Source organism: Coptis chinensis, chromosome 5 (assembly GCF_015680905.1).
Source record: "Coptis chinensis isolate HL-2020 chromosome 5, ASM1568090v1, whole genome shotgun sequence".
NCBI classification, from domain to species: Eukaryota; Viridiplantae; Streptophyta; class Magnoliopsida; order Ranunculales; family Ranunculaceae; genus Coptis; species Coptis chinensis.
The window spans coordinates 97,681,853-97,705,769 of record NC_141460.1 but is presented as its reverse complement, the minus strand read 5'-3'; the positions used below and the strand labels follow the sequence as shown (position 1 = coordinate 97,705,769).

Sequence of the window (23,917 nt, the reverse complement as noted above, 5' to 3'; positions counted from 1 at the left end):
GAGGAAAAGAACAAGACTTCGGGATGAGGTGTTGTCTAAGGAATTTCATTCTAAAGCCAATATCGTTGAAGAAGGTAATCCCAAAGAAATCTAACAAAACCTCTAAGAAGTAGAAGTCCAACAAAAATAAGAATTTCAAGGTCAAAGGCACTTCTTTTTAAACGGAGTGGTAACCGGCAATGGAAATTGTTATGTTTGTGGTAAACCCGACATAGGGCTTTTCGGTCTGGAGACACAAGAAAGACACCGATGATCCTCCCAATGCTAATCTAGTTGAGGGAGATGATATTGTTCTTCTTTTGTCGCGGTCACAAGTGTTCATAGCCACCGGGAAGAGGAACCGGGTACTAGATTCGGTGCCACCCGCCACGCGTCTGTGGTGATGTTGAAGCCTTCTCGGATTACATACTAGTGAAAGATGAAAAGGTCTATATGGGTGACTCTAGGTCCGTTCTCTGTTGAGGGAACAGGCAAGGTTCTTCCGGTTAACTTCGGGGAAAACCCTTTCACTTAGTAATGTTCTTCATGTTCACGAGATTCGTCGGAATCTGATTTCGGTCCCTCTTGGGAAAAGTCGGGCGCCAAGGTGACTTTTGAGAGTGACAAGTTTGTTCCGACAAAGAATGAGAGTTTTGTTGGTAAAGGTTATTGTAATAACAGTGGTCTTTTTTCATGTTGAATGTACTTGACAACATTATTATTAATAAGGATGAATATACGCTTATTTGCTTGACTCTTTTAATATATGGCATGGTAGACTAGGACATGTGAATGTTCAAGATATGAAAAGGATGAAAGCATGTGGTTTATTGTCTAATATTTCTGATTTTTCTAATGATAAATGTGAGATATGTCTTTGAGACTAAAGCCACGAAGAAACCCCCAATAGAACTGTGGTCTAGAGATAAACCGGATTACTAACTCTTATTCATACGGATTTGGGTGAATTCGAATACCATGTCTAGGGGGGGAAGTTTTATTATATTACATTCATAGATGACTTCTCTAGGTACACCATGGTATATTTACTTAGACACAAGCATGAGGCGGTGAGATGTTTCTCAAGTACAAAGCTAAAGTTGAAAACAAATTTTAACTGTAAGATTAAGAGACTTCGGTCCGATAGGGGTGGAGAATATGAGTCTAACCCCTCCCGGGACTTTGTGACAAGAGTGGCATTATTCATGAGACTACTCCACCATACTCTCCCGAAGTCTAATGGAGTAGCCGAACGGAAAAACAGAATACTAAAAGAGATGATGAATGCTATGCTTGTAAGTTCGAGCTTCCCGAACTTGTGGGGAAGCAATCCTATCCGCTTGCCATATGAGAATAGGATACCCAACAAGAAAACAGGGAATAAGACACCATATGAGTTATGGAAAGGTCATGTACCTACCACGACATACTTAAAAATGTGGGGTGTCTTGCTAAGGTTCTTGTGAACGAACCTAAAAAGAAAATTGGGACCTAGAACCTGTTGATTGTATGTTCATTGGTTATGCTCATAATAGTCTCCGCATATAGATTTTTAGTAGTAAAATCGATAATAACCTTGTCGATGCTAACACTATTATAGAGAGTAAAAATGCTGATTTTTTGAGAATTTGTTTCCTTTGAAAATTGGCATTGAGAGGTTGGTAGCTCCTAGTGAACAACAATCACCGGATCCCGAATTTTTTGAACAAGAAATTCGGAAGAGTAAAAGAGACGAGGAAATCCACCAATTTTGGTGATGACTTTTACACATTTCTTCTTGATGATGATCCCGTGGACGTATAATGAGGCATTCGAGTTCTAGAGATGCACCTTTCTCGGAAGGATGCTACACACTCGAGCTAGATTCGATTATAGCTAATCACACATGGGAGATAGTTGATCTACCTCCGCTTAAGTTAAACCTATACGTTACAAGTGGATCTTCAAAAGAAATTAAAACTAGATGGTTCCATTGAGAAATACAAGGCTAGACTTGTAGTCAAGGGATTCTCCCGGAAAAAAAGGCATTGACTATTTTGATACTTATGCTCCCGTGTAACTGGGATTTCTTCTATAAGAGTTCTAATGGCTCTAGCTGCTATTCATAATTTATTTATTCATCAAATGGATGTAAAACCGCATTTTGAATGGTGATCTTGATGAAGAAATATATATGACGCTGAGAGGGTCTGATAGTACCGGGAATGAGCATAAGGTATGCAAGTTAGTTAAGTCTTTATATGGGTTGAAACAAGCCAAAACAATGGCATGAAAAGTTTGATGTTGTCATGATGTCTAATGGATATCACATAAAATGATGCTGATAAATGTATTTACTTTAAATCTTTTAATGTGAATACATATGTGATTATCTGTCTATATGTGGATGACATGTTAATCATGAGTCCTAGCCTTGATGTTGTGAGAAACACCAAGATGTTTTTATCCTCCCAATTTGAAATGAAGGATTTGGGAGAAGTTGATGTGATTCTTGGAATCAAAATCATCAGAAACTGTGATGGCTATACGCTTTCACAAGAGCATTATGTTGAGAAGTTTTTGAAGAAGTTTAACTTTTATGATAGTAAGCCTGTGTCGACACCTTATGAGGCAAATAGTGAACTTCAGAAAAATGCTCAACATGGGTACTTCTCGATCTAGATATGCCCAAATTATTGGTAGTCTCATGTACTTGATGAATTGCACTAGGACGACATTGCTTATGCGGTTAGCGTGCTAGCGGATACACTCATTGTCCTAGTCAGGAACATTGGAGTGCGTTAGAGAGATTAGCCAAGTACTTGAGAGGAACAATGAATTACGGCATAAGGTTTAGACAAACTCCACCTGTGATAGAGGGTTATTGTGATGCAAACTGGATATCTGATTCTCATGATATCAAGTCCACTAGTGGTTATATTTTCACCCTAGGTGGAGGTGCAGTCGCTTGGAAATCTTCTAAGCAGACCTTGATAGCTCGTTCAACCATGGAGTCCGAGCTTATTGCTTTAGATAAAGCAAGTGCTGAGGCTGAGTGGCTTAGAAACCTCTTGGCAGATCTTCCTATTGGTACAAAACCGCCTCCAGCTGTACCTATGCATTGTGACTGTCAGGCCGCAATAGCAAAGGCAAAGAGCAAATTGTATAATGGGAAAAGCAGGCATATTCGTCTGAGACTACTGATCTATAAAGCATTTCTTTGGAACTGGAGTTGTGGCTCTAGATTATGTGAGGTCGAGTTAAATTTGGCCGATCCTCCGACAAAGCCACTTAACAGGGGAGACAAGTGGTTGATACGTCGAGGGGATGGGACTTTTGCCTTAGATAGAGGGCTTATTGATCGACGCAACCCCACCTATGTGATTGGAGATCCCATGAAGTAGGTTCAAAGGGAAAAACAAGTCACCTAGTCGCCCGGTATGCTATTGTCTTTATTTGAGGCCCCACCCTATGACTAGATAGCATTTTTTTTTTTTTGTATACTTTGTATAACTTGAATAGCAATGAGAAAAAGGATGAGTTATTTTACTCTTAATGGAATCCATAGTCCATTATTTTTTATGAGATAGTGTATTTTAACCGCTATGTGCACTTGATGGATATCCACCTACGTGAATGTAGAACCTGGTCGGTTCTTATGGGTATTCGTGCAAATACTCTAAAGCATTCACTTTAACACAGGTAATATGTAGGGCCAAAAAGCTTAAATAACATGAAGTAAGGCATATAATGAAGGAGCAATGTGGGTGCATGTCCTCTATTTTACTACAAGGGAATGTTGGTTCAAAGATTTTTAATCCACCACTTTCACGTATTATAAGACATGTTACCCTATGGTCGGTTCAAGCCCGAAAAAGCACCGGTATCTTATGCATTGTTTTTTCGTTCTCTCCGGCATTTCGTTAACCCATTTTCTTTTGTAATATCCTATTCCAAAATAGTGGGGGACTATAAGTATTTTGAAATAGTGGGGGATTGTTGGAATCTTCATGTGTATTTCAAATACTTGTGTGTTGTTTAGTCCCATTGGTGAACCACCACTAGGTAGTGAGGTATTTAAGGTGAACCTCTAACATAAGGCGTGCCGCTTAGGGTACAAAAGCTTTTGTGTTAGGAGGAGGACTCACCCAAAGCCACACGCCTGCTGTGGCCTCCGCCCAGACCGAACCGAAAGTCGAAGTGGTCGTGGGCTTGGGCTTGGGCTGGTTGTCTAGTGGGTAGTGGTTTACCTATTCCCTAAACTGGTTTTTTGGTGTTGCAGCATGTTTCGGTTTGCTAGAGTTCTACTCCAAGTTGGTTTTGTGAAACCGACTTTGTGAGGTTTCCTTCTCCCATCTGGTAACCGGATCACACCTCTATATAAACACTGCTGTGTCTATAGAGGGGATCATATACAGAGGCAGAGAGAGATAGAACTCGAGTAGAGAGAGCCGTAAATCGCCCCGCAAGCATCTTGTCTCCATAAACCCCAGATTCAACCCTTTTCGAGAAAGAGAGAGACGTAAAGCGTAAGTCGCGGATACACCATTCTCTTACCTACACAAAACGGATAAGTCTTTATTGCTTCAATCTTATTCTCTTCTCTTCTTCCATGCGGCCGCCGCGAGGAGAGAGTTATATTGTCGTTTCTAGAGAGGGTAGTCCGTTTCTAGTGCAAAGTCGGGCCGCGTTAACCATTGAATCTGTGAGGGAAGACGCCATCGTTGCCTTTCTCGCACCATTGGAAGGGTGAAATCTTTCCTTAAGGACGACCTAATCCGCCTTGGTTATTTACCGTTATTCTGTCCTTGTCTTCTATTGTTTTCTTTTATCTGTATACAACATCTTGAATTAAAGCATGTGTCATGGTGTCTCCTATTTCGACCTTTTTTCGTGAAAACCGTGTCTAATTTTTTAGTTGAAACTTAAAACTGAGAATGAAGTTATTACTTAATTTCTATTTGGATTAATTTGAAGTTATTATATTCTTTTTGGATTTTTAAATTTCTTTTATGTTCTTCATCAGTTGCATTCGTCTCCTTTAATAGTTCTTCTTCGTTATTGACAGTGTTATTATAGGTATTTATTTGATATATTTGTTTTTAAATATATTTTTTAGTGCAATGAGTAAATCTGTTATAGAGAATTGGTAATTGATTAAATATGTACGTAGTAATGTATAGTATATTGTTGCATTATTGCTTATTGTTTCCTTGGAAATATACTACTTCGTTGACCATCCCACCTCATCACCTCTTTAACATGTCCAGTATTTTAGTTCACAGTAATATGATATAGGTAACGGTTCGGTTGTTGAATTGTTTAAGTAACACTGATGCTATGGGATGTTTTGAGAAGCCCATTCTTTTTGTTTGTTGAGATTTTTAAACTAATAGGCTAGATAAGTTGTTTATGTTCTAGAGAAAGAAAATTTTGTTCTCCAATCTTTAGTGTACTTGGTCATGTATGATTGTGTATTACAGTATTAGTGTATATCATTGTATATTTGCATGTATGTTGTTTTGAGTAATCAGTATACATGCTCCAGTTTCTACATCCAAAATAAGGTCAAATCATTAATGATGTCTTATTCACATTTAAATGATTCAACTACACTGTCCAGATAATTTAGATATTTATCTCAATCCCTATCTAGATGTTGTTCTTAAAACCGCCACATACAATTGCCTATGTGTGAAAACTATAATAAATTCACATGAATTTCCAACCTGAATTTCCTAGTACCTTGGAAAGCAGTGGAGGGTCTTAGCAAGTCTTGTGTTATTGGTATTAGAATTTTTTTGTCAAAAAAGTTGGGATCGGAGAGCTTTTGGAAGTTTCAAGTGTCTTTGTTGCTGTCAATCAGGTGGAATGCCACCCAGCTTGGCAACAGTCTCAGTTGCGTGCCTTTTGCCAATTGAGCGGAGTACACCTATCCGTAAGTTATAAGTTTTAAAAAACTTAAGCTTCTGACTTTAATATTATATTTGCAGATCTTTTTTCTAGATCTCATGGCCTTCACTTTGTAGGGATATTAACTATTAGGTTTCCCTAGTTCAGCATGGCTAAAGAGTATTGTGCGTAAGCATCTAAGATTAAGTATGGTGTCAGAGAAATTGTTGAAGACTCCTGCACAAATTGCTCTTAGTTGGGGACTCCAAATGGGTAATAGTGTGATGCCTAAGTGGCATGGATGATGGAGAATTTTTACTGCTTTGATTGGTCGAATCCTAAAGACTCTTTTGTGAAGTTCTCTAAAATTGAACAGGCAATATAACTGATCTCTTGTAATACTTTCTTGGAATTGTAGGTAGATTTTGTTTTTTGCGTGCTCTAACTATACTTAATCAATCATTGCATGTTGTCCACTTATGCATCTGGAGCCATTTATTATTTCTTATTATTCAGAAAATAGGATCCCAACATGTTCGTTATTAACTTGTGCTTATTGACTTGTCTTCTACTTGTTTGGTTGTGTTTTTGGTGTTGTTCATAAAATTAATCTATAATTTCTGGATATCAAAATTACGTATGTCGTAGTAGGTATATAGTACTATTTATGTCTTGATGTGGTAGTCAGACACTATATATTAACTTTGTTTTTTGTACTAAATTTGGGAGAGCTGTACTAACATAGTACGTCTTGTTAAATGGCTGATGTTGATATTTAATTCCAACATTGAAGAAAAATCTATACTACATAATTTTGGGGGTAATAAGACCATGTTTCCTATTTTTTAGGAAATAATTGATATATTCTTTATACATATGGAATTTGTGTGGTAATTTCTTTCCTGTTTATGAGGAGATAATTGCTAGTTAAACATAATTATGTGTGCGGAATTTGTGAAGACTAATTTGAATTGCACTTAAGTTGGGAAAGTTGTACTAAAATTAAACATAATTATATTTGCGGAATTTATGGGGACTAATTTGAATTGCACTTAAGTTGGAAGAGTTGTACTAAAATAGAAAACCATGTGGGGTAGAGCTATATTAATTGTACTCTTTTGGAAAGTGGAAATTAAATCAAACTCTCTAAAGAGTCCACGTGGCATGGTAGAAAACCACCTAGGAGAGAGAAAAAGTTATCTCTCATATTAGAATGCTATCTAGGAGTGAGAGAAATCTCTCTGAGAGGTCTCTGCTTTAGTATATAGATAGTAGATACAATATCTCAGCTCACTTAGCAAAAAAAAAATATCATTTCATAGCAATTTTTAAATCTCGATCTGAAATTAAAGTGTATTAAATAAACTTTTATATTTGCTATTATAGCAGATGGCCGTCTTAGCTCAGCTGGTAGAGCGCGTGGCTTTTAACCACGTGGTCGTGGGTTCGATTCCCACAGACGGCGGTATTTTTTTTTTATTTTTTTAGTTTATAATCTTTCATCTCTCAATCCAACACTCTGTTTCTAGCTGCTTCCTAAAAACAAGATGTTGCAAACACTTCATCTTTTCTCTCCCTTCTCCCCATATCTGGTTCCTACTTCAAACAATCCAACTCTTTCTACTCACTTTCTTCCAACCCCTTCACTCTCCAACTCAACACTTGCCATTTCTACTCAGCCCAATAAGAAGCAAAAAACTTGGAATATTTCTGTAAGCTATGAAGTTGGTGGAGGTTATGATGATATAGGAGTGAAAACAAAGCAACAAAGGAGAGAAGAAGATGAAAAATGGGATGATGCTCAATATGAAGCTATTCTTAAAGGAGGTGAACAAGTTACTTCTGTACTTGAAGAAATGATTACTCTTGTAAGTCTAGTTTACTTCTATAGTACATTATCTGAAATTTTAGAGCCCCTTTCTTCAGTGACCTTTTATGTTGTTAAAGTTTGATTCTTTTCAAAAAAATTAGTTGTCTGATTGTTTTTAAGTACACAACACGTCCAATTTAGACAGCATGTATAGTGTACCTCAATGCAAGTTTTTTTGTATGCATGCATATTGTCTGTAGTTATATTAGTTGTAGTCTGTAACTCCTAATAATGTCAAATTGTTTGATGTATTTTCATTATTATAAGTGAAAACCCGAGTGGTAAAATCTAGTGCTCATTTGCTCCTGGTGGCTAGGTCTGTTTTGTGGTGTTGTTTAGCCTTACAGTTCCTCATTTTGTTGAATAGGATTATTGACAACTGACAAACATTTGCTAACTAGATAATGTCAAACATAAGAACCATTGAGGTGCTGAACATATACATGTATCATTCAGCGCATAATTATTTTAGTTAAACTTGGTTGCAGTTGGAGGATATGAATATGGATGAAGCGTCCGAGTTGGTGGCAGTGGAAATAGCTGCACAAGGAGTCATAGGAAAGAGAGTTGATGAGATGGAATCTGGATTTATTATGGCCCTTGATTACATGATCCAACTTGCTGAGAAAGACAATGACGATCAGGTACACAATAAGGTCATTAGTTCAAATGTTTCAGCTATGTTACATGGACACACCATATTCTAAACAAACCTGTGTCAGATACGTATCCACGTGTCCGTGTCGGACACACACGGACACATTAATTGTATGTGATATACCTCAATTTTTGACATTTTGCCGTGTTCGACACAGATACGGACACACGTGTCCGTGTCAATGTAACTTAGTGTTTAAGCAGATAAATATTGTTGGAGGACTCGCAAGTGTCCTAGGATGGTTAAACTTGTTGTTTTAAATTTTTTCAATCGAACTTATTTGATTTTATCTTTTTTATCAATGCAGCGCAAGTCACTATTAGAGGTAATCAAGCAGACAGTGTTATCTCATCTTACCAAGAAGTGCCCCCCACATGTGAGCCTTAATTCTTTTTTCTATGCTCGGTTTTGTTAGGGACTTTGGACCGCAACCATCTACTGAATTGAAAATGAGGCCGTTTAGATTTCTGATGTTAGGTTCAAGTGGTTGGTCTACTTTGTCGGACACCCCAAAAAGAAAGCAGACATGAATTACTCCGTAGGGTGGCTGCAGGAGGTGGTGTATTTGGAAATGAGAAAGGTGCGAAAGTTCAACTTCCTGCAGCAAATTTGAATGATATAGCAAACCAGGCTGATGATTTACTTGAGGTAATAATCACTTGCCGGAAGATATTCACATTCCTCTTTCTGGAACATAATGCAAGATGTAATGTAGAAACAAATCATGACATGGTGTCTATCAGAAATCGAATGCATCAACCCTAACTCTCCCAATGCAGCAAATATGGACACTTTGTTTCTTGTTAATTGTCACAATAATCCTTCCTATTCAACAACTGTGAGAATTATCCCTTTGGATGTCTTTTAAGAATTTTCCTTTCATTATGTGCCACTCCATTATGTTTCTTCAATTTTCCTACCTAACTGTATCTCTAACTTAAATCCTTCTATATTCCTTTACTCTTTGTCTGCTTTAAAGTATGTGGCTCTTAGTCCTAGCTTACATTTGACATTGAATCCTTGGCTTCTTGACAGTTTTTCGTCAATATAATACAATGTTAAGCCACTCAATACGAAGGACTCTCTCTCTAAGATACTCTTCCCTAGTTCCATTTTTGCATCTTCTTCTTTTAACTCACAGTAAAGTTAGAAATTCCATTAAAAAGCAATTGAAGTCATTTATTTGTACCAAATACTATGTAAAAGCTATAGGTATTATCATCTTACCTAGATAATTTTTTTTGCAGACAATGGAATCTAGGCCAATTGTTCCTGATCGAAAGCTACTTGCAAGACTGGTCTTGATTAGAGAGGAAGCTAGAAATATGATGGGAGGTGGAATATTAGATGAAAGAAATGACCGCGGTCTAAATACTCTCCCTGAGGCAGAGGTGTGATTATATTTGTGTTTAGTCCTTTTTATAAGGTTAAAGGGCACCCTAGTTCTATCATTACTTAAATCATTTTTCTTTGCATATAGTGAATTGTTAGAAATAGTAAAACATTTAATTACTCCTCCAATGCAATGTTTATTGGCTTGTAGTCCAATAATGGGAGACGGGTAACGTTCAAATTGCATTAACACTATGTTACCCTGCAAATTAGAATAGAACAAAGTTTAAATGACCAAGAAAAATCTATCAAATTAGAACAACTCATTCTGTCATGCACCTTCAACCAACCAGGAAATTTCAATTCTGAGATGTTTGGCGCCGAACAAGCATGTCGCCCATGCTTTATACACACACAAACATGATAAGATAGAAGTTTCAATGTGTATTTCTGTGTGAGGTATTCCAACTAATATTACTCTGTGTCTCTGTATATGGTTTTGTTTCTATTTGGAATATATAGGTGAACTTTTTGACAAAGCTAGTTGCTTTGAAACCTGGTGATGCTGTCCAAAAAATGATAAAAAATGTGATGCAAGGGAAAGATGAAGGTGCAGATCACTCTAGCAGTGATGAGGATGATGTTGTCAGTGGAATTGCGGGAAGAGTGAGTTGCATTACACTTGATTACGATGTTTGAACTGTGAAGTCTCTCAGAGACAGTTTCCTTACATTTTATTTTTGACTTTCCTTAAAGAAGTTGGCTCATTGAAACTCTGCAATTCCAGGCTAGTGTCACAGGACGCAAACCACTTCCTGTACGTCCTGGAATGTTTCTGGAGACTGTTTCCAAGGTTAAATGTCACTTTTCTCGTTTTTGAATATATATGTGTATGCAAACTTCAACTACTTTCTCTTTGTATGTACTATCTAGAACTCCCATCTGATGTCACGGTACTTTCCAATTTGTTAGGTACTGGGTGGCATCTATGCTGAAAATGGATCAGGCATTACAGCCCAACATCTAGAATGGGTAACAAGTCCTCTACTATGAAGCTCTGTCTAAAAATGCCCCATTAAATTGTCACCTTATACCTCTTTCTCTTTTGGATTCTAGGTTCATCAGAAGACCCTTCAAGTTCTTCAAGAAATAGCTTTTTAGTGTTTCAGTCAGACTGATTGATGGTCCAGTTTTTCTTATTTCACTTTTTCAGCTCCGAGGTTAGTATGTACCTTCTTATATTATTTAAGTAAAACATTTTCCCCAAAAGTTTATGAATATTGATCCAAGTCTTATTAGCTTTATTTTTCTTAAACTCAGAAACTCCACTTGCAATTGAAGCCTTTCCCTGCAAGGAGAACATAATCCATCTAATGTATTCACTGCCAGGCTTCACAAGAAGAGCGACATATATATGATCTGGAAAAAGAAAATGAAACAATAGTATTCAAATTTTACATTGCTATTTAAGTAATAGTGCCCCTTCCTGCAGTTCTTCTTGATGATGCTGTACACAAAGTTCACTAGCTACTCTTTTTCCAATTTTGCTTGCCATTTGAACTCAGAAAGGGCTCCGCAGTTCTCATTTTGCTATGATCATTAGCTGTTTTGAACAGTGCGGTTTGTAGTTATCTCATTCTCTAGATTGGCGCCACAGTTACTTGATTTTATTTTGTATTTTTTTTTGAAAAAACTGCTAACTGGGGTGTTTTTTTTTTTTTTTTGGTACTAGATTAAGGGTTATGGCTGACCCTAACCTGTATTAAAACCAGTGTAGTCAAAGGCGCTTAAAGCTAAAAGCTTTGCTTTTAGTGCCTCGCCTTGACTAAAGGCCAGAGGTAATATAAAGGCGCGGCGCTTTTGTGCTTTTTTGTCGACAAGCACAAGGCTAGCTTTTATCAACTTTTACAGTTTTTTCGTTTTTTTTTACAATTTTTTCTATAGGTGACACATTTACACTCGATCCAATTGTTGTATGATATAAGAAATTGTACAAATTTAGTAAGTTTCATTGTGGAGTACACTTTAAATTTAATTTTGACTAGTTTTTGTTGTTTTTGTTAAGTTGTATGGATTGAGAGAAGACACAAAGATGGATTAAATTTTAAATGAAGTTTTACGGGATTCTAAAATTAAATCAAGTGTTCTATTTTATGAAGAACTCATTTGACTCAATTTGATTGGTTCATTATTTTAGTTTATTGAAGTTGAGCTAGATTGTATTGAGAGATACGAGTTTTATTTTGTTCTTTACTTATTGTTTAAGATTTTTCTTTTAAATGACTACAATGGTTTTATGTTTACAATCACATAAAATTAATTTTAAAGTTTGGCTAAGCAAATTAGTGATAATTTATGTCATATTTAATATTTATTTTATTTTTTATTTGATATATCTATTTTTTTATTACTACGCGCCTCACTTCAATCAAGCGCGCGCCACGCCTCGCGCCTTGCGCCTAAGGCACAATAGAGTGTTGCGCCTTAGGTGCGTTTTAACGCCTTTACTACACTGATTAAAACCTCATATAAATCTTTGCGTCCTTATCCTCTTTTACATATAAGCTGAGTTTCTCATCAAGAGGTATGAAAAAGTTACAAGATTGATGACTAGATGTACGAGCTAAATAGTCAGCAGCCCTGCTCGATTATCTGTAAACATGAATCTCTGTACACTGGTAACTGGGTTGGGCAGACCCAAACCTGCAGATATATTATAACCTGAAAGTTACGACTCCATCCTTATCATCTTTTAAAAGGTCTGACAAAGTAAGATCAAAAGGGAAGCAAAAGTACATGAATTCCTCATTGTTTACACTTTACACCAACGGCAGCAAGGTGATCAGCACCTGTTTTCTTCTCTCTAGACGTAGTATCTCCACCACATTAAACAACACCAAGATTGCTTTTATAGATGCCTTAAGATCAGCACAGTTCCAGGGGGCTTCTCTCGATGCCCTGAGATCATTACAGCTCTTAAGAATAAAAAAAAATTATCCTTGTTTCGGTCACTCTTGACTTCCCGTTCATCAGGAATTGAGGTTTCCCTACCCGCTTTTACTGTAGAAAGTCACAATGCAAACTGTAACTTCGGTTTAGCGTTAGCACCATGACCAAATTGATACGGTTCAGGTTTCAGATTCTGTGCGTTCTAATGAAAATATTGCTAGGCCGTATTGCTTTGACAGTCTGACTATGGTTGTTGTAAGTAGCAATTTCCTGAAGACAATCACGGTTTCACTCATACATCTTGGCTTTATATTCCCACACAACCTATGTGTCACAGACACGTTCCAAACAGTGTGTGTCGTGCGGCACTGGGGTGTAGCGTGTACCAAGTAAACCTATTATTTGAGTGAGCAGTGCAAGCTAGCAGTGTTTTGAGTAAGCAGTAATCAAATCACAATTGTACGTAATACATCTTGGCTTTATATTCCCACACAACCTGTGTCACAGACACGTTCCAAACAGTGTGTGTCGTGCGGCACTGGGGTGTAACGTATCCCAAGTAAACCTATTATTTGAGTGAGCAGTGCAAGCTAGCAGTGTTTTGAGTAAGCAGTAATCAAATTACAATTGTACGTAGTGAGCAGAAGCAATAAGTAAGTAATTTATAAGAAGACAACATTTCAAAAGAAGGCATCAAATAACTTTCATTCGAATAATCAACAATACAATTGTGGCAAGCGAAGGCAACAATCTTGGTTGTAGAGGATGCTGCTTGCAGTTCCCCTACATATATGTCAAAACTATTTTTACAGTACAATCAAAATGGAATATTGAACTAGGTTAAAACTTCAACCAGGCATAACTCCCAACTTAATGCTCCGATTTATACGTTCGACCATTTTATTTGGAGTGTCTGGAAACATACTAAAAGATGGAAATGAATTTGGGAGCATGCGAGAAGGTTTGAATCTCAAATATCGCATATATCTGCCTAATGTCATTTGGAACGGTTCAGATTCTAGTTTTGACATATATTTACTCATTACGTGACTAGTCCAATTGTACATCCGTTATATTGAGGCAACAAATTCCAGACTTCTAGTATCATCACCCAAAAAATTTACCGACTTTGATAGTCGACACTTTTTTTTTTTTTTTTTTTTTTTTTGGCAAACTGTCAATAATTGAATGATTGATTTATAAAAGTTCGCTTCACGTCCTACGTATGACTGTATGAGTATCAAAATACATAATCTTCGGTGTATTCATGTCACCCCCTTTTTCCATCTAGTGGGGAAATCTAATTGGCTCATCTGATGGGGATAATACTCGTTAACCCTAGAACAGGACCACATATATGGGATAGATTATTGCTAGAAACTAAGTTTGCCATTACTGTATTTAATCGATTAGTTCAAAAATTGCTGGACATGTGATCCTTTGTAGTTTATGAACGGTAATGGGACCACAAATCCACAATCATGTGATAATTCCAGCACCATCTCACATAGGCAGACAAGACACAAAGATAAGTGCTTTTGCAAATAATTGAGTTCTAGAATTCACAATCCCACTTTTAAGACAAAGAACTGGTCGACTGGACCCAACCTAACAACAACCTTACTTTTTTCTTGTATGCATTTTGTTCTTAAGCGACAACGTGAATTTAATGAACGGTTTCTGGGTGGGGGAGAGAAGGCATGCAGGATGCAGTATAAGAGCACATGGTCACGCAGTGCTTCTCTTAGGGGGGGATTCAGCTACTAAGAAACGTATTAAACATTCAAAATTATGTGGATTACGCTGGACTCCTTTTGCCGCATTGTAAAAAGTATAATAGATAGTATTGGATCAACAATTCTTGCATTGGAGTGTTGTGATTCTGTACAACAAATTAACAATAGACACGATAATCGATATAGCTTGTTGATACTTGATACTACTCACTTTTTCTTCATTCATTGGGACTTGAACTTGGAGGCTTGTGTGGAGTACAAGCAGAGAATCTTTTTTGTGCGAGCGTGGAATCATGAGAAGTGAATAACTAAGCATTTTTCACTTCTGGAAATCTGGAATAACATTGACCAAAGATAAAGTGCTAAGGATTTGGTCGCTGTGAACAAAATAGTACATCTTGGATGGTGATCAAAGCTGTTCTGTGAAGTTGCACGTGTAAAGCCAACTGCTCAAGCTGGATTGACCCCCCTCTAGACTATATGGCCATATTGGCATCTCTATTAGACATTTGGAGCAACGTTTCCCCTAGTCCCCTCATTTTTGTCCTTGTTTTTAATGTGTACGGAATTGCTTAAACTTTGTGTTTATGTGCATGATTAATGTTGTAGGCTCACTATTGTCCCTTCTATGGGAGAATGGAAGATATGAGAATATATTATTATTCTAGAATGGTAGAGATCATAAATTGATTTGATTATGATATTATTATTCTAGTTTTCTCATTAGGTTTATTGGTTATCTATAGTTTGGTTGTTTATTACCCCTCCTAGGAGACAGATATTTGTTTGTCATTTCTTCAAAGTAAATAAACCACTAATCGATTATTAGTCGATTCATCATTTTAATCATGAACACATATGGAACAGAAAGGGTGAGTTGTGAACGAAAGTAGATGGAGACTTGGAGCATGACAAACGGAATCTGGTTAACATGTTATGTTTGAGAAGTCGAGCTTTTAACATCTTGCTCTACAAGAGTGTTCTTGAACACCATGACCGAAGAATTGTATGACAATTTCATCTGGAGACCACAAATTTAGCTGAGTTCTAGAGTTTATCCTAGGCGGCTAGGCCAGTTCACAACATTCCTAAAACCCAGAAAGTGTTACATATACTTAAATATCAAATTAAAGTATATGCAAAAATTTGCTTTAGGAGGATTTTCTCTACTGCTAAATATCATCACAAAAGACCGGAAAAAGAAAAGGAGACGCCATTGCATACAATATTATCTCACATTTACTTTCATTAATACCGGAGATTACAACTCTCATTCAACCACTTCTACGAACAAAATAATGGAGAGGGAGGGGAAATTTTAGGCTACAATATGTGCTTATCAAAACCTCACCCTTGCATTTGCTTGGGTTTTTTCTTACAATATGTGAAGAGTGATACTAGAATGAGCGCAACTTATTGCCTGCGACACACACATCTGTAGTGGTAAGCACTATTAATGGGGTCATTGGCATCAACTGGAATTTGCTCAGCTCTGCATCTGAACTTGCATCCTCTGCACTCGTTGTAAGTGCAGGTTGGCGCAGTTGATCCAATCAACAGTCTCCTTGGATTCCTTATCCTACTAGGACTGCCCTGTAATGTGCAACATACATAACAAAATTTACAACAATTTGTAACAGCATATAAGATTTAGCTTCAGAGCAAATAGTAAGTTGAGCATTTCTATTTATTTAGCATTCTTACAACTTTTCACCTGCAAACGCATATCATTGACACTTTGATTTTGAACAACAACTTGACTTGTCAAACCTGCAACACTTCAAACATGTTAGGACAACAGAATATTCTAAATGCTTGTGTCAATTCTCAAAGGTGCAATAAATAATGGTGGAGGTGAAGTGACTCAATTCAAACCAAGTACGTTCATGGACTACTGCAGCAAAAAATTTGGTTTTGTGGACTAAAACGTAAAGCCAAGTGCCTACTAGTAATACAGAATGTAGAAAAGATACAAGGATAAAGAATTTGAGTAGAACCTTGTATAAAGAATGCAGAAAGTAGGAAGGTGAAAAGGAATATGACCAAGTGGGCTGGTGGTTTAGCCATAGATGTTCACTCTCTCTGGAATATTGGTTTGTTATGACGAATGAATAGTGGTCAGTATTTGAATAGTGAATGAGAAGATAAGAAAAAATGAGGGAGAGGGAGAGGATAACAAGGAAGAAATAGATGAGTTAGCTAGTGTTGCACACTGTACTGCTGTTTAAATTAGCTCTGATTATTCAGCTGGACCACTAGTGCGTCACATTTAAAATTTTAGGAGTAATCTTGACTCTTGAGCCACTTGAAATTTTGTTGAAACCATGTTGTGATGTTGATGAGCAAACACGATGAAGTAAGGACTAAGGAGCAGGTAACTATTGCCTTCGGCCCCTCGACTGAGACAAAAAATAATTCGAATTCAATAAAATTACTAAAGATCGTCAGTTTGTGCATAGCAGTGTTCTCCTTTTCAGAGAATCCACAATCATTTGTAAGGGCAAAGTATTTAAAAACAACCAAGCTAAATTCATATTCCACTTCAATATGACAGCCATTTTGGCTTTTGAGTTTGCACATAAAAACTTTTGACTATGCAGTAACAAAACTAAGTTGTTTAGAGGGTTCGTAGTATATTTCCTAAAATAGGTTGAACCTTTGGTGCAAATGTCAAAACACCTGCACATCCAACTAAACTTGGGTTGAACTTTTGAAAGATGGAATGCCATGCTTCACTCTAAACTTTGTCAATCTTATGGCTTAACAAACTTAGTATTTTCTTTCCTCCTAATCAGTAATTCTACACAGGATTTCTCTACTCGGGATACAAAACGTGAACTCGGACTGCACTTACTAACGAATAGGAAACGCAACAGGGCGTCAAGTACCCGAAAATTTTATCAGAAAAACAGGCTGATGGGCTCAAAGTTTAAATAGATAGAGATTACGGCCCAAGGACAAAGCCCAATAATAATTTCGCCATAAATTCACAATGATTTTTCATTTCGCCACAAGTTCCAAATCGGGCTGATATTATCATTTTTTACTTATAATTTTGGCTCAATGACACATTTTCAATTTTAATTTCGCCATAAGTCTTATGCAAATTTAAATTTACACACGATTTTTTTTTTTTCATATGCAAATTTAAATTTACATAAAATTTATGGCAAAATTAAAATTGAAGTGGACTTGAGGCGAAAATATTGGAAAAATTGGGCTCTCAGCCCAATTACTTGAAGTCTAAAACCCAGAACCCGGGAATGTGGGCTTTGAGTGGCCTACATCTACAGCCTTTAGTTTTGAGTTCATACCCGGGAATGTGGGCTTTGAGTGGCCTACATCTACAGCTTTTAGTTTTGAGTTCATAATGCTGCAGAGTGAATACTTCCTTGAACATTCTAAGTTAAATATACATGCGTGAAAGAAAATAACGTATTGGTGATTTGGTGTGGCACTTTATTACATGAGGTTCAGTGGTCCACTATAACGCTAGCAATTTGAAATAACATATATCTGTGTGATTTTTCCACCAGAGATGAAGGTGGACTTAAGTTCATTGTGGAAAAAAAATTGTTCTGGGGCAGAAAAATGCATAAACAGGACCACCTTTGAAATCCAGAGAAAGGCAAAGAATAATGACATTCACATAAAAGGTGCTAATAGAACAATAGTTGCATCCGCTGCAGTAAAGGCACAAGGATGGCATTTATAAAATTAAAACTTTACATGACTAAGGAAGAACAACCATATACTTCAATCCAGTTTATTCTATGTCAAAATTACATATTTCTTTCTCCGACACCAGTAAAGAAAAAATTTCAAATTTCAAAACACTTCTATAATCTTATTAAGTAGGCGGAAACCCTTTAACCCACCAATGAATAAAGAGATAAAACCAACTTGCGGAACAGCATTCCACAAAGCTAACTCAACAAAAGCCCATGAATTCACCATTCCGGTAGAAAGTAGATGAACAAAATCATCTTGAACAACAAGCAGACTTGCCTTGAGTTGTCTTTGATCCTTCATCGTTATTGTTGACCAGACTTACCCTGTTGAGAGACACGTCAGCTTTGTAAGAATCCGAATTTAACACTTTCCTGCTGACATTGTTGTATATATCTTTGATAACCATTTCAAAGGCTGTTCTAACATTTGTGGAATCTAAAGCAGAGGTCTCCATGAAGAACATTCCTTCTTCTTCTGCTAGGCTTTTACCTTCCTCCACACTCACAGCCCTGATGTTCTCTAAATCCAATTTGTTGCCTACCAACATCCTTGCTATTGTTGTATCCGAATGAGCTGCAAAATATAATCAACAGAACACAAAAACTTCAGATCTTAATTTCAAAAGCTTATAAACATGAGATTTGTAACAGTACACACTCACGCCAAGAAAGCATACTAACACTTCCTCTTAAAAGAAACTGGCATTTCTAGTCTTCAAAGTCATCAAGCAAGCAGCATGGACCAAAAACAACGAAATGATCCTAAAATAATTAATCATCTGTTGTGTATATCATTCCACTGGTACTCTATAAAAAACAAACCAAACCACCAGTGTTGCATCTATAAGTAATCAGGTGTTTGTTTCTTAAAAAAAAACAAGGTGCATCCCTAATTCTCCACAATATCAACAGAACCATGTTGTGGTATACAACAAACAACAAGCAAATACGAACTTAACACAAACTTTTGTAATTACCATTTTACAACGTTGTGGTTGGACACACCAATTTGCATCCAAAAGTTTGAGGGAGCAAAACAGAAAAAATTTGAGGACAGCTAAATTAGAAAAATAAGCCTTTCTGGTAACTACTCCCGTACGACCGTCTAGTAGACTTCTACCTAGAAGGGCCTTACTGGAACTGCGAGTATCACACAAACCAAGACTAGCCTTTCCCTGGCTTATCCATGAGCCTCCTCAGCATCGTCCCAAAGCAAACTCCTAACTGAAGCTTCTATTTTGTGAGCCTCACACGATAGAACAGTAAGAAGGGAACACTGAAAGACTGTCAAATTGCTTTTGATAGTCAACATAGTCCAAACGCTTGATAGGAATTTACCTTTCCATATAACCAGCTACTCTCTATGTTGAGATGCTCAAACCAGTGGTCAGAAAATGATAATGCTCTCTTCTCTACCCCTAGATAATCCCCCAAACAACAAAATAAGACCACCTCCAAACATACCTATCGAATCAGCGACACCCTGCAAGTCTATAACCTCACCAACAAATATTGACCACTTTCCCCTTATGCATATTCACACTAAGAGAGGTTACAGCTTAGCGACCCCTCACCACGCTCAACTATTCTAGGTCCTCACCAAACAACACTATAAGATCTCCAGCAACCGGCACACTGGTGTTGAACACTTTCCCTTCACCCACCATGAAACCATATAACGCCCGCATATACATTGCTCTTAGTAATCATTCTCCATAGAACCTGGACCAAGATGACGAAAAAAAGGGGTGATAATGAATCACCTTGTTCTGATATCCCGTGACGTGTCCACTCCAACCCCTTATAATCCCAAGATCTATTGAACACTACCCTGTCGGTTGTCAACTTTCCATCTGCCTACAACATTGAGGTTAACAATTTAACATATACATGTTGTTGGATCACTGATGGTATCATATTTTCCACGTCCTCGCATAATGAGTTTACTTGGAGCAGTTACTTCGCATATACATGTCTTTACGGTGGAAGTAGAAATTAGAAATTCTCCACTCCTCTAATATCTAGTCCATCCATCTTCAACTTCACGTTAGTATAATTCCATACTCGGGTAACAGGTGTCAAACCTTTTATATGTGATACCCCTCCATGATCCTTGAATTCCATATTTCTACATATAGACTATAGAGCTCTTCGATTTTGATTAATCTCGTAAAACCGCATAACAGGTTCACTCATCAACCTACTCCTACAATCAGTTAAAAGACCCTCAGTCTACATTCTCAAATTGACTACTGCAACTATGTTTTTGTATACAAACTACATTCATTCTAGAACAAAGGGTCCGAGAAACGATCTATTCAGGTATATATATTTAATTAAAACTAGATAAACCAACTTCCCAAGTTCAGATCCACAATCTCTAAGCACCATAAAAACCAACAAATCAAATTCCAAAATGTACAATACAATCATAACTCAAACAATCAAATAATAAAGAAAAAAGTATTCTTTATTCATTAAAAAAAAAACTCAACATATTTTGATTCATAATTCATTCATATTGAAGTAAAACAAAGAAAAAAAAACAAAAAAAAAAAAAAAAAAACTTACTGTTAAGTTCACCAAGCCAACGAGCAACACTATCAAAGGTAGTTCTTCTGGTAATATCATAAACAATAAAAGCACCAATAGCACCTCTATAATAAGCTGAAGTAACAGCACGAAAACGTTCTTGCCCAGCAGTATCCCAAATCTGAGCTTTAACTTCTTTCCCATCAATTTCCATACTCTGGGTCTGAAACTCTACACCAATAGTTGCTTTTGAATTCATATTGAACTCATTTCTTGCATATCTTGATAACAAGTTTGATTTCCCTACTGCTGAATCTCCTATTATTACTACTTTGAACAGATACTCTTCACCACCTTCCTCTTCTTCCATAATAATAACAGAATAAACTACTTTAGATTCAGCTGTTAACTGGCCGGGGCTTTGTAGTTTTACTAGAATTAAGGAAAGTTGTCTAAAGCCGAAAGAAATGGCTGGCACCTAGACACCTGGTACTTACTACTGTGGGCTGGAAATCATTTTGTTTGTATTTTTTTGGAAAATTCTATTAAGCAACTATTTTACAAGTTGTATGGGTGCAACTCACACTGTGCAACTCAATCAAGCCACCTGGAAATAGGGCGGGAAATGGTACGGGATGCGACCCGAATCCAACCATATCCGAATCCATTTTAACGAATATGGTTTCTATGTTTGTGACTACGGATGCCCAAACGGGTACCCGACCTGGCCCGAACCCGACTTTTTGGGTTTTGAACGGGTATTGGGTTATCCAAACCTGGATCGGTTTTTAGCGGGTCAGGTTCGGAGTCGGGTATTTTGTTGAGAAGTGTGACCAAATCCTACCCTAACCCTATATTTCGGGGTATCTATCAGGCTCGAGTTTGGGTTTCGGGTAGAATAAAACCCGGTATAAATGAAAAAAGAAGATAATAAGAAACTTTATTTGAAATATATATCTACATTTTATTCCTTTTTTGGCTATCCACCAATTCTTTAAACAAAATAAAACTCCTAATGAACTTAGAAGTAATTATCACCTATACTCGGACATAATTATTTGATATGATTTAAAAATAGATAGACTCGGAATGAACTATAGACACATGATCACATGCAATTACTGAAAAAATTGGAAATCCCGACATAATTTTTTTTATAATCCAATATATTAAATAATTAATAATTGTAAACATAAATGAGATCATAATCCAAATATTTATCTAACTCATTCTTTTATATGAGATTAGTAGTATGGAATTGAAACCGGATTTCGGGTTCGATTTCAGTCTGGGTTCGGTTTCAGGTTTTTTAGCCCTTTTGACGAGTTTAGGGCTAAATTATTGGGTTGGGCTCGGGTCGGTCCGAGTTTAGAGAGTGTGACCAAACCCTACCCTATGTATTTCGGTTTGGGTTCGGGTTCGGGTTTTGTCCGGGTTCGATCTGGTATTTTGTTTGGGTTTGGGACAAGATGGACATCCCTATTTGTGACTAGAATCCGACCGAATATCCGAATCATTTTAACAAGATTTATATTTTTATGCCTAACAATTAATTTATATCTTACATGAAAATCATTAAAATAGTGTATTTTTTTGTGTTTTTTAATGGATATGAATATATGAAATCCGACCCGAATCTAAATGGATCTAAATATGGTAAAGAGTTTTGAGTGAGAATCCAACCCGAACCCGCTCCATTTACAGCCCTACCTGGAAAGGTTAATAAACAACATTACATATTTACAATGTTGATTGCGGAATTACAACTATTTTACGAGTTGATTGCGGAATTGAAATCATTTTTGTGAATTTTTATCTCCACAAGGTACTCTTTTGCCACTAGTGTTCAAACTCATAGAGGCAATGAGCATAGAACATGCAACCAAAGGTTGCAATGCAGTTGATTTGCTCATCTATTCAGAATGCAGCACATCCCTCACCCAATATATTGGTTCTGTAGAGTGTAGAGATACACCTAAGAATTTACTTATTATGGGACCTCCTGGTTGGACATGGTACATGCTACCAATAAATGCAAAAGTGACTTAGCTGTTGGGCCGTAAAATGTGATTGTCGTCATTACTGCATTTTGCATCTGCCATTTGCCCATTTCTACATCTTCCCTATGGCGCCAGTTTTAGTTTGATCTACAAAATTAATTTATAAGTAAGGCGGTCGTTTATCATTCATTTGATACAAACTTCTCTGAGAAATTCAGTATGTGATACAGTTTCAGGAACTTAGGCGCCAGTTGATGGTGTTCAATCCTCGGATTGGCATAAATTGCTAGGGCCGAGTCCATGACTCCGTGTAAAGGCCTTCTCCTTGTTGATGGTGCGGTATCTACATGATCTTAGATTTTTACAGAAGCTCCACTATTGCACCCTTAGTTCAATTACATGGTTGCATATACTCTTGCACTCCAAACATTGAATCCTGATTCCGTCTCTGTACATGGTCGTTCACTAATTACTGAAGTGTTCCTTGTTTGGCTGGACAGATCATAGAACATGTAGTTGGAATACACACTCCTTGCCCAATTGACATAGATCCCATTGGCATGGGATAGGTTTATCCCATTTCTCTATTATGCCAACTACTACACGACAATATTTATGTGCCCTACAACAATTTGATTTGTTCCGATTTCAATCTGCAAAGTGGGCAATAAGTCGAACACCTATGTGGCTTGTCGTTTATAGTTGACAATGTTACATGTGGTGCCCATTTGATGTTTGCGAGTGTTTTAGCTCCCAGTCCCACACCACAAGATTTTGCACATGTGGATGCTGTGGCTGAGCTTATATGGTCTTGGGTGGACCGGTGGACACATTCCGGGACTGAAAAGAGAGAAATTGTGTACTGCATCTGGACCATGGTTGCGATTAATTGGACTTTGGATCCCCAGCTCCTTGTAGCTAATTTAATAATGGACTTCAGATACCAGCATAATTAGATTCATATCCGTGATTGGGATCTAGTCTCGTGTGACAATGTGTCATAACCACAATCTAGATTCATGATAGATTTCTGTATGTATAGTAGTGGTTCTGTTTTCACCATCTCCATGTTCACTACATGGGAGTACATGGCATCTAAACCAAGATAGACATGAATTTTTTTACTTATTGGCTCATGCAAAATACCGTAAGAGAACATGGACCTAGTGACACCCGTGATATCTATATTATAGAATCAAGCCAATGCATATTCACGGGCTCAGTTACCAGCGAACTCCAAGTACTCTATATAAAGTAAC

The 23,917-nt window shown here is 37.1% G+C and overlaps 2 protein-coding genes, 1 long non-coding RNA gene and 1 other non-coding gene across 5 annotated transcripts; 2 read left to right on the top strand and 2 right to left on the bottom strand.

Annotated features, from left to right (window-relative positions):
- Positions 1 to 7,242: 7,242 nt before the first annotated feature.
- TRNAK-UUU (transfer RNA lysine (anticodon UUU)) lies at positions 7,243 to 7,315 on the top strand. The gene has a single exon. It is a non-coding gene; the product is annotated as a tRNA-Lys (tRNA).
- A 28-nt stretch (positions 7,316 to 7,343) lies between these two features.
- Positions 7,344 to 11,375, top strand: LOC147500711 (protein PEP-RELATED DEVELOPMENT ARRESTED 1, chloroplastic). Of its 2 annotated transcripts, none has more exons than XM_086562337.1 (10): positions 7,344 to 7,718; positions 8,209 to 8,364; positions 8,686 to 8,754; positions 8,856 to 9,026; positions 9,626 to 9,769; positions 10,233 to 10,376; positions 10,498 to 10,563; positions 10,644 to 10,742; positions 10,827 to 10,930; positions 11,031 to 11,375. In XM_086562337.1, exons 1-8 carry the CDS (start codon positions 7,398 to 7,400, stop codon positions 10,680 to 10,682), a joined length of 1,110 nt encoding a protein of 369 aa, XP_086418463.1. In that variant the 5' UTR covers positions 7,344 to 7,397; the 3' UTR covers positions 10,683 to 10,742; positions 10,827 to 10,930; positions 11,031 to 11,375. The 2 variants fall into 2 exon arrangements, with proteins under 2 accessions (XP_086418463.1, XP_086418462.1); XM_086562336.1 differs by having other exon boundaries at positions 7,347 to 7,718; positions 10,683 to 10,742.
- A 4,473-nt stretch (positions 11,376 to 15,848) lies between these two features.
- On the bottom strand, positions 15,849 to 16,485 carry LOC147500710 (uncharacterized). Its single transcript, XR_015194735.1, has 3 exons — positions 16,393 to 16,485; positions 16,100 to 16,165; positions 15,849 to 15,988 (listed from the first exon to the last, which is right to left on the bottom strand). It is a non-coding gene; the product is annotated as an uncharacterized LOC147500710 (long non-coding RNA).
- Positions 16,486 to 18,079: 1,594 nt separating this feature from the next.
- LOC147500709 (ras-related protein RABA5c-like) lies at positions 18,080 to 21,272 on the bottom strand. Its single transcript, XM_086562333.1, has 2 exons — positions 20,698 to 21,272; positions 18,080 to 18,700 (listed from the first exon to the last, which is right to left on the bottom strand). The coding sequence occupies exons 1-2, from the start codon at positions 21,026 to 21,028 to the stop codon at positions 18,378 to 18,380; spliced, it is 654 nt and encodes a 217-aa protein (XP_086418459.1). The 5' UTR covers positions 21,029 to 21,272; the 3' UTR covers positions 18,080 to 18,377.
- Positions 21,273 to 23,917: the final 2,645 nt, after the last annotated feature.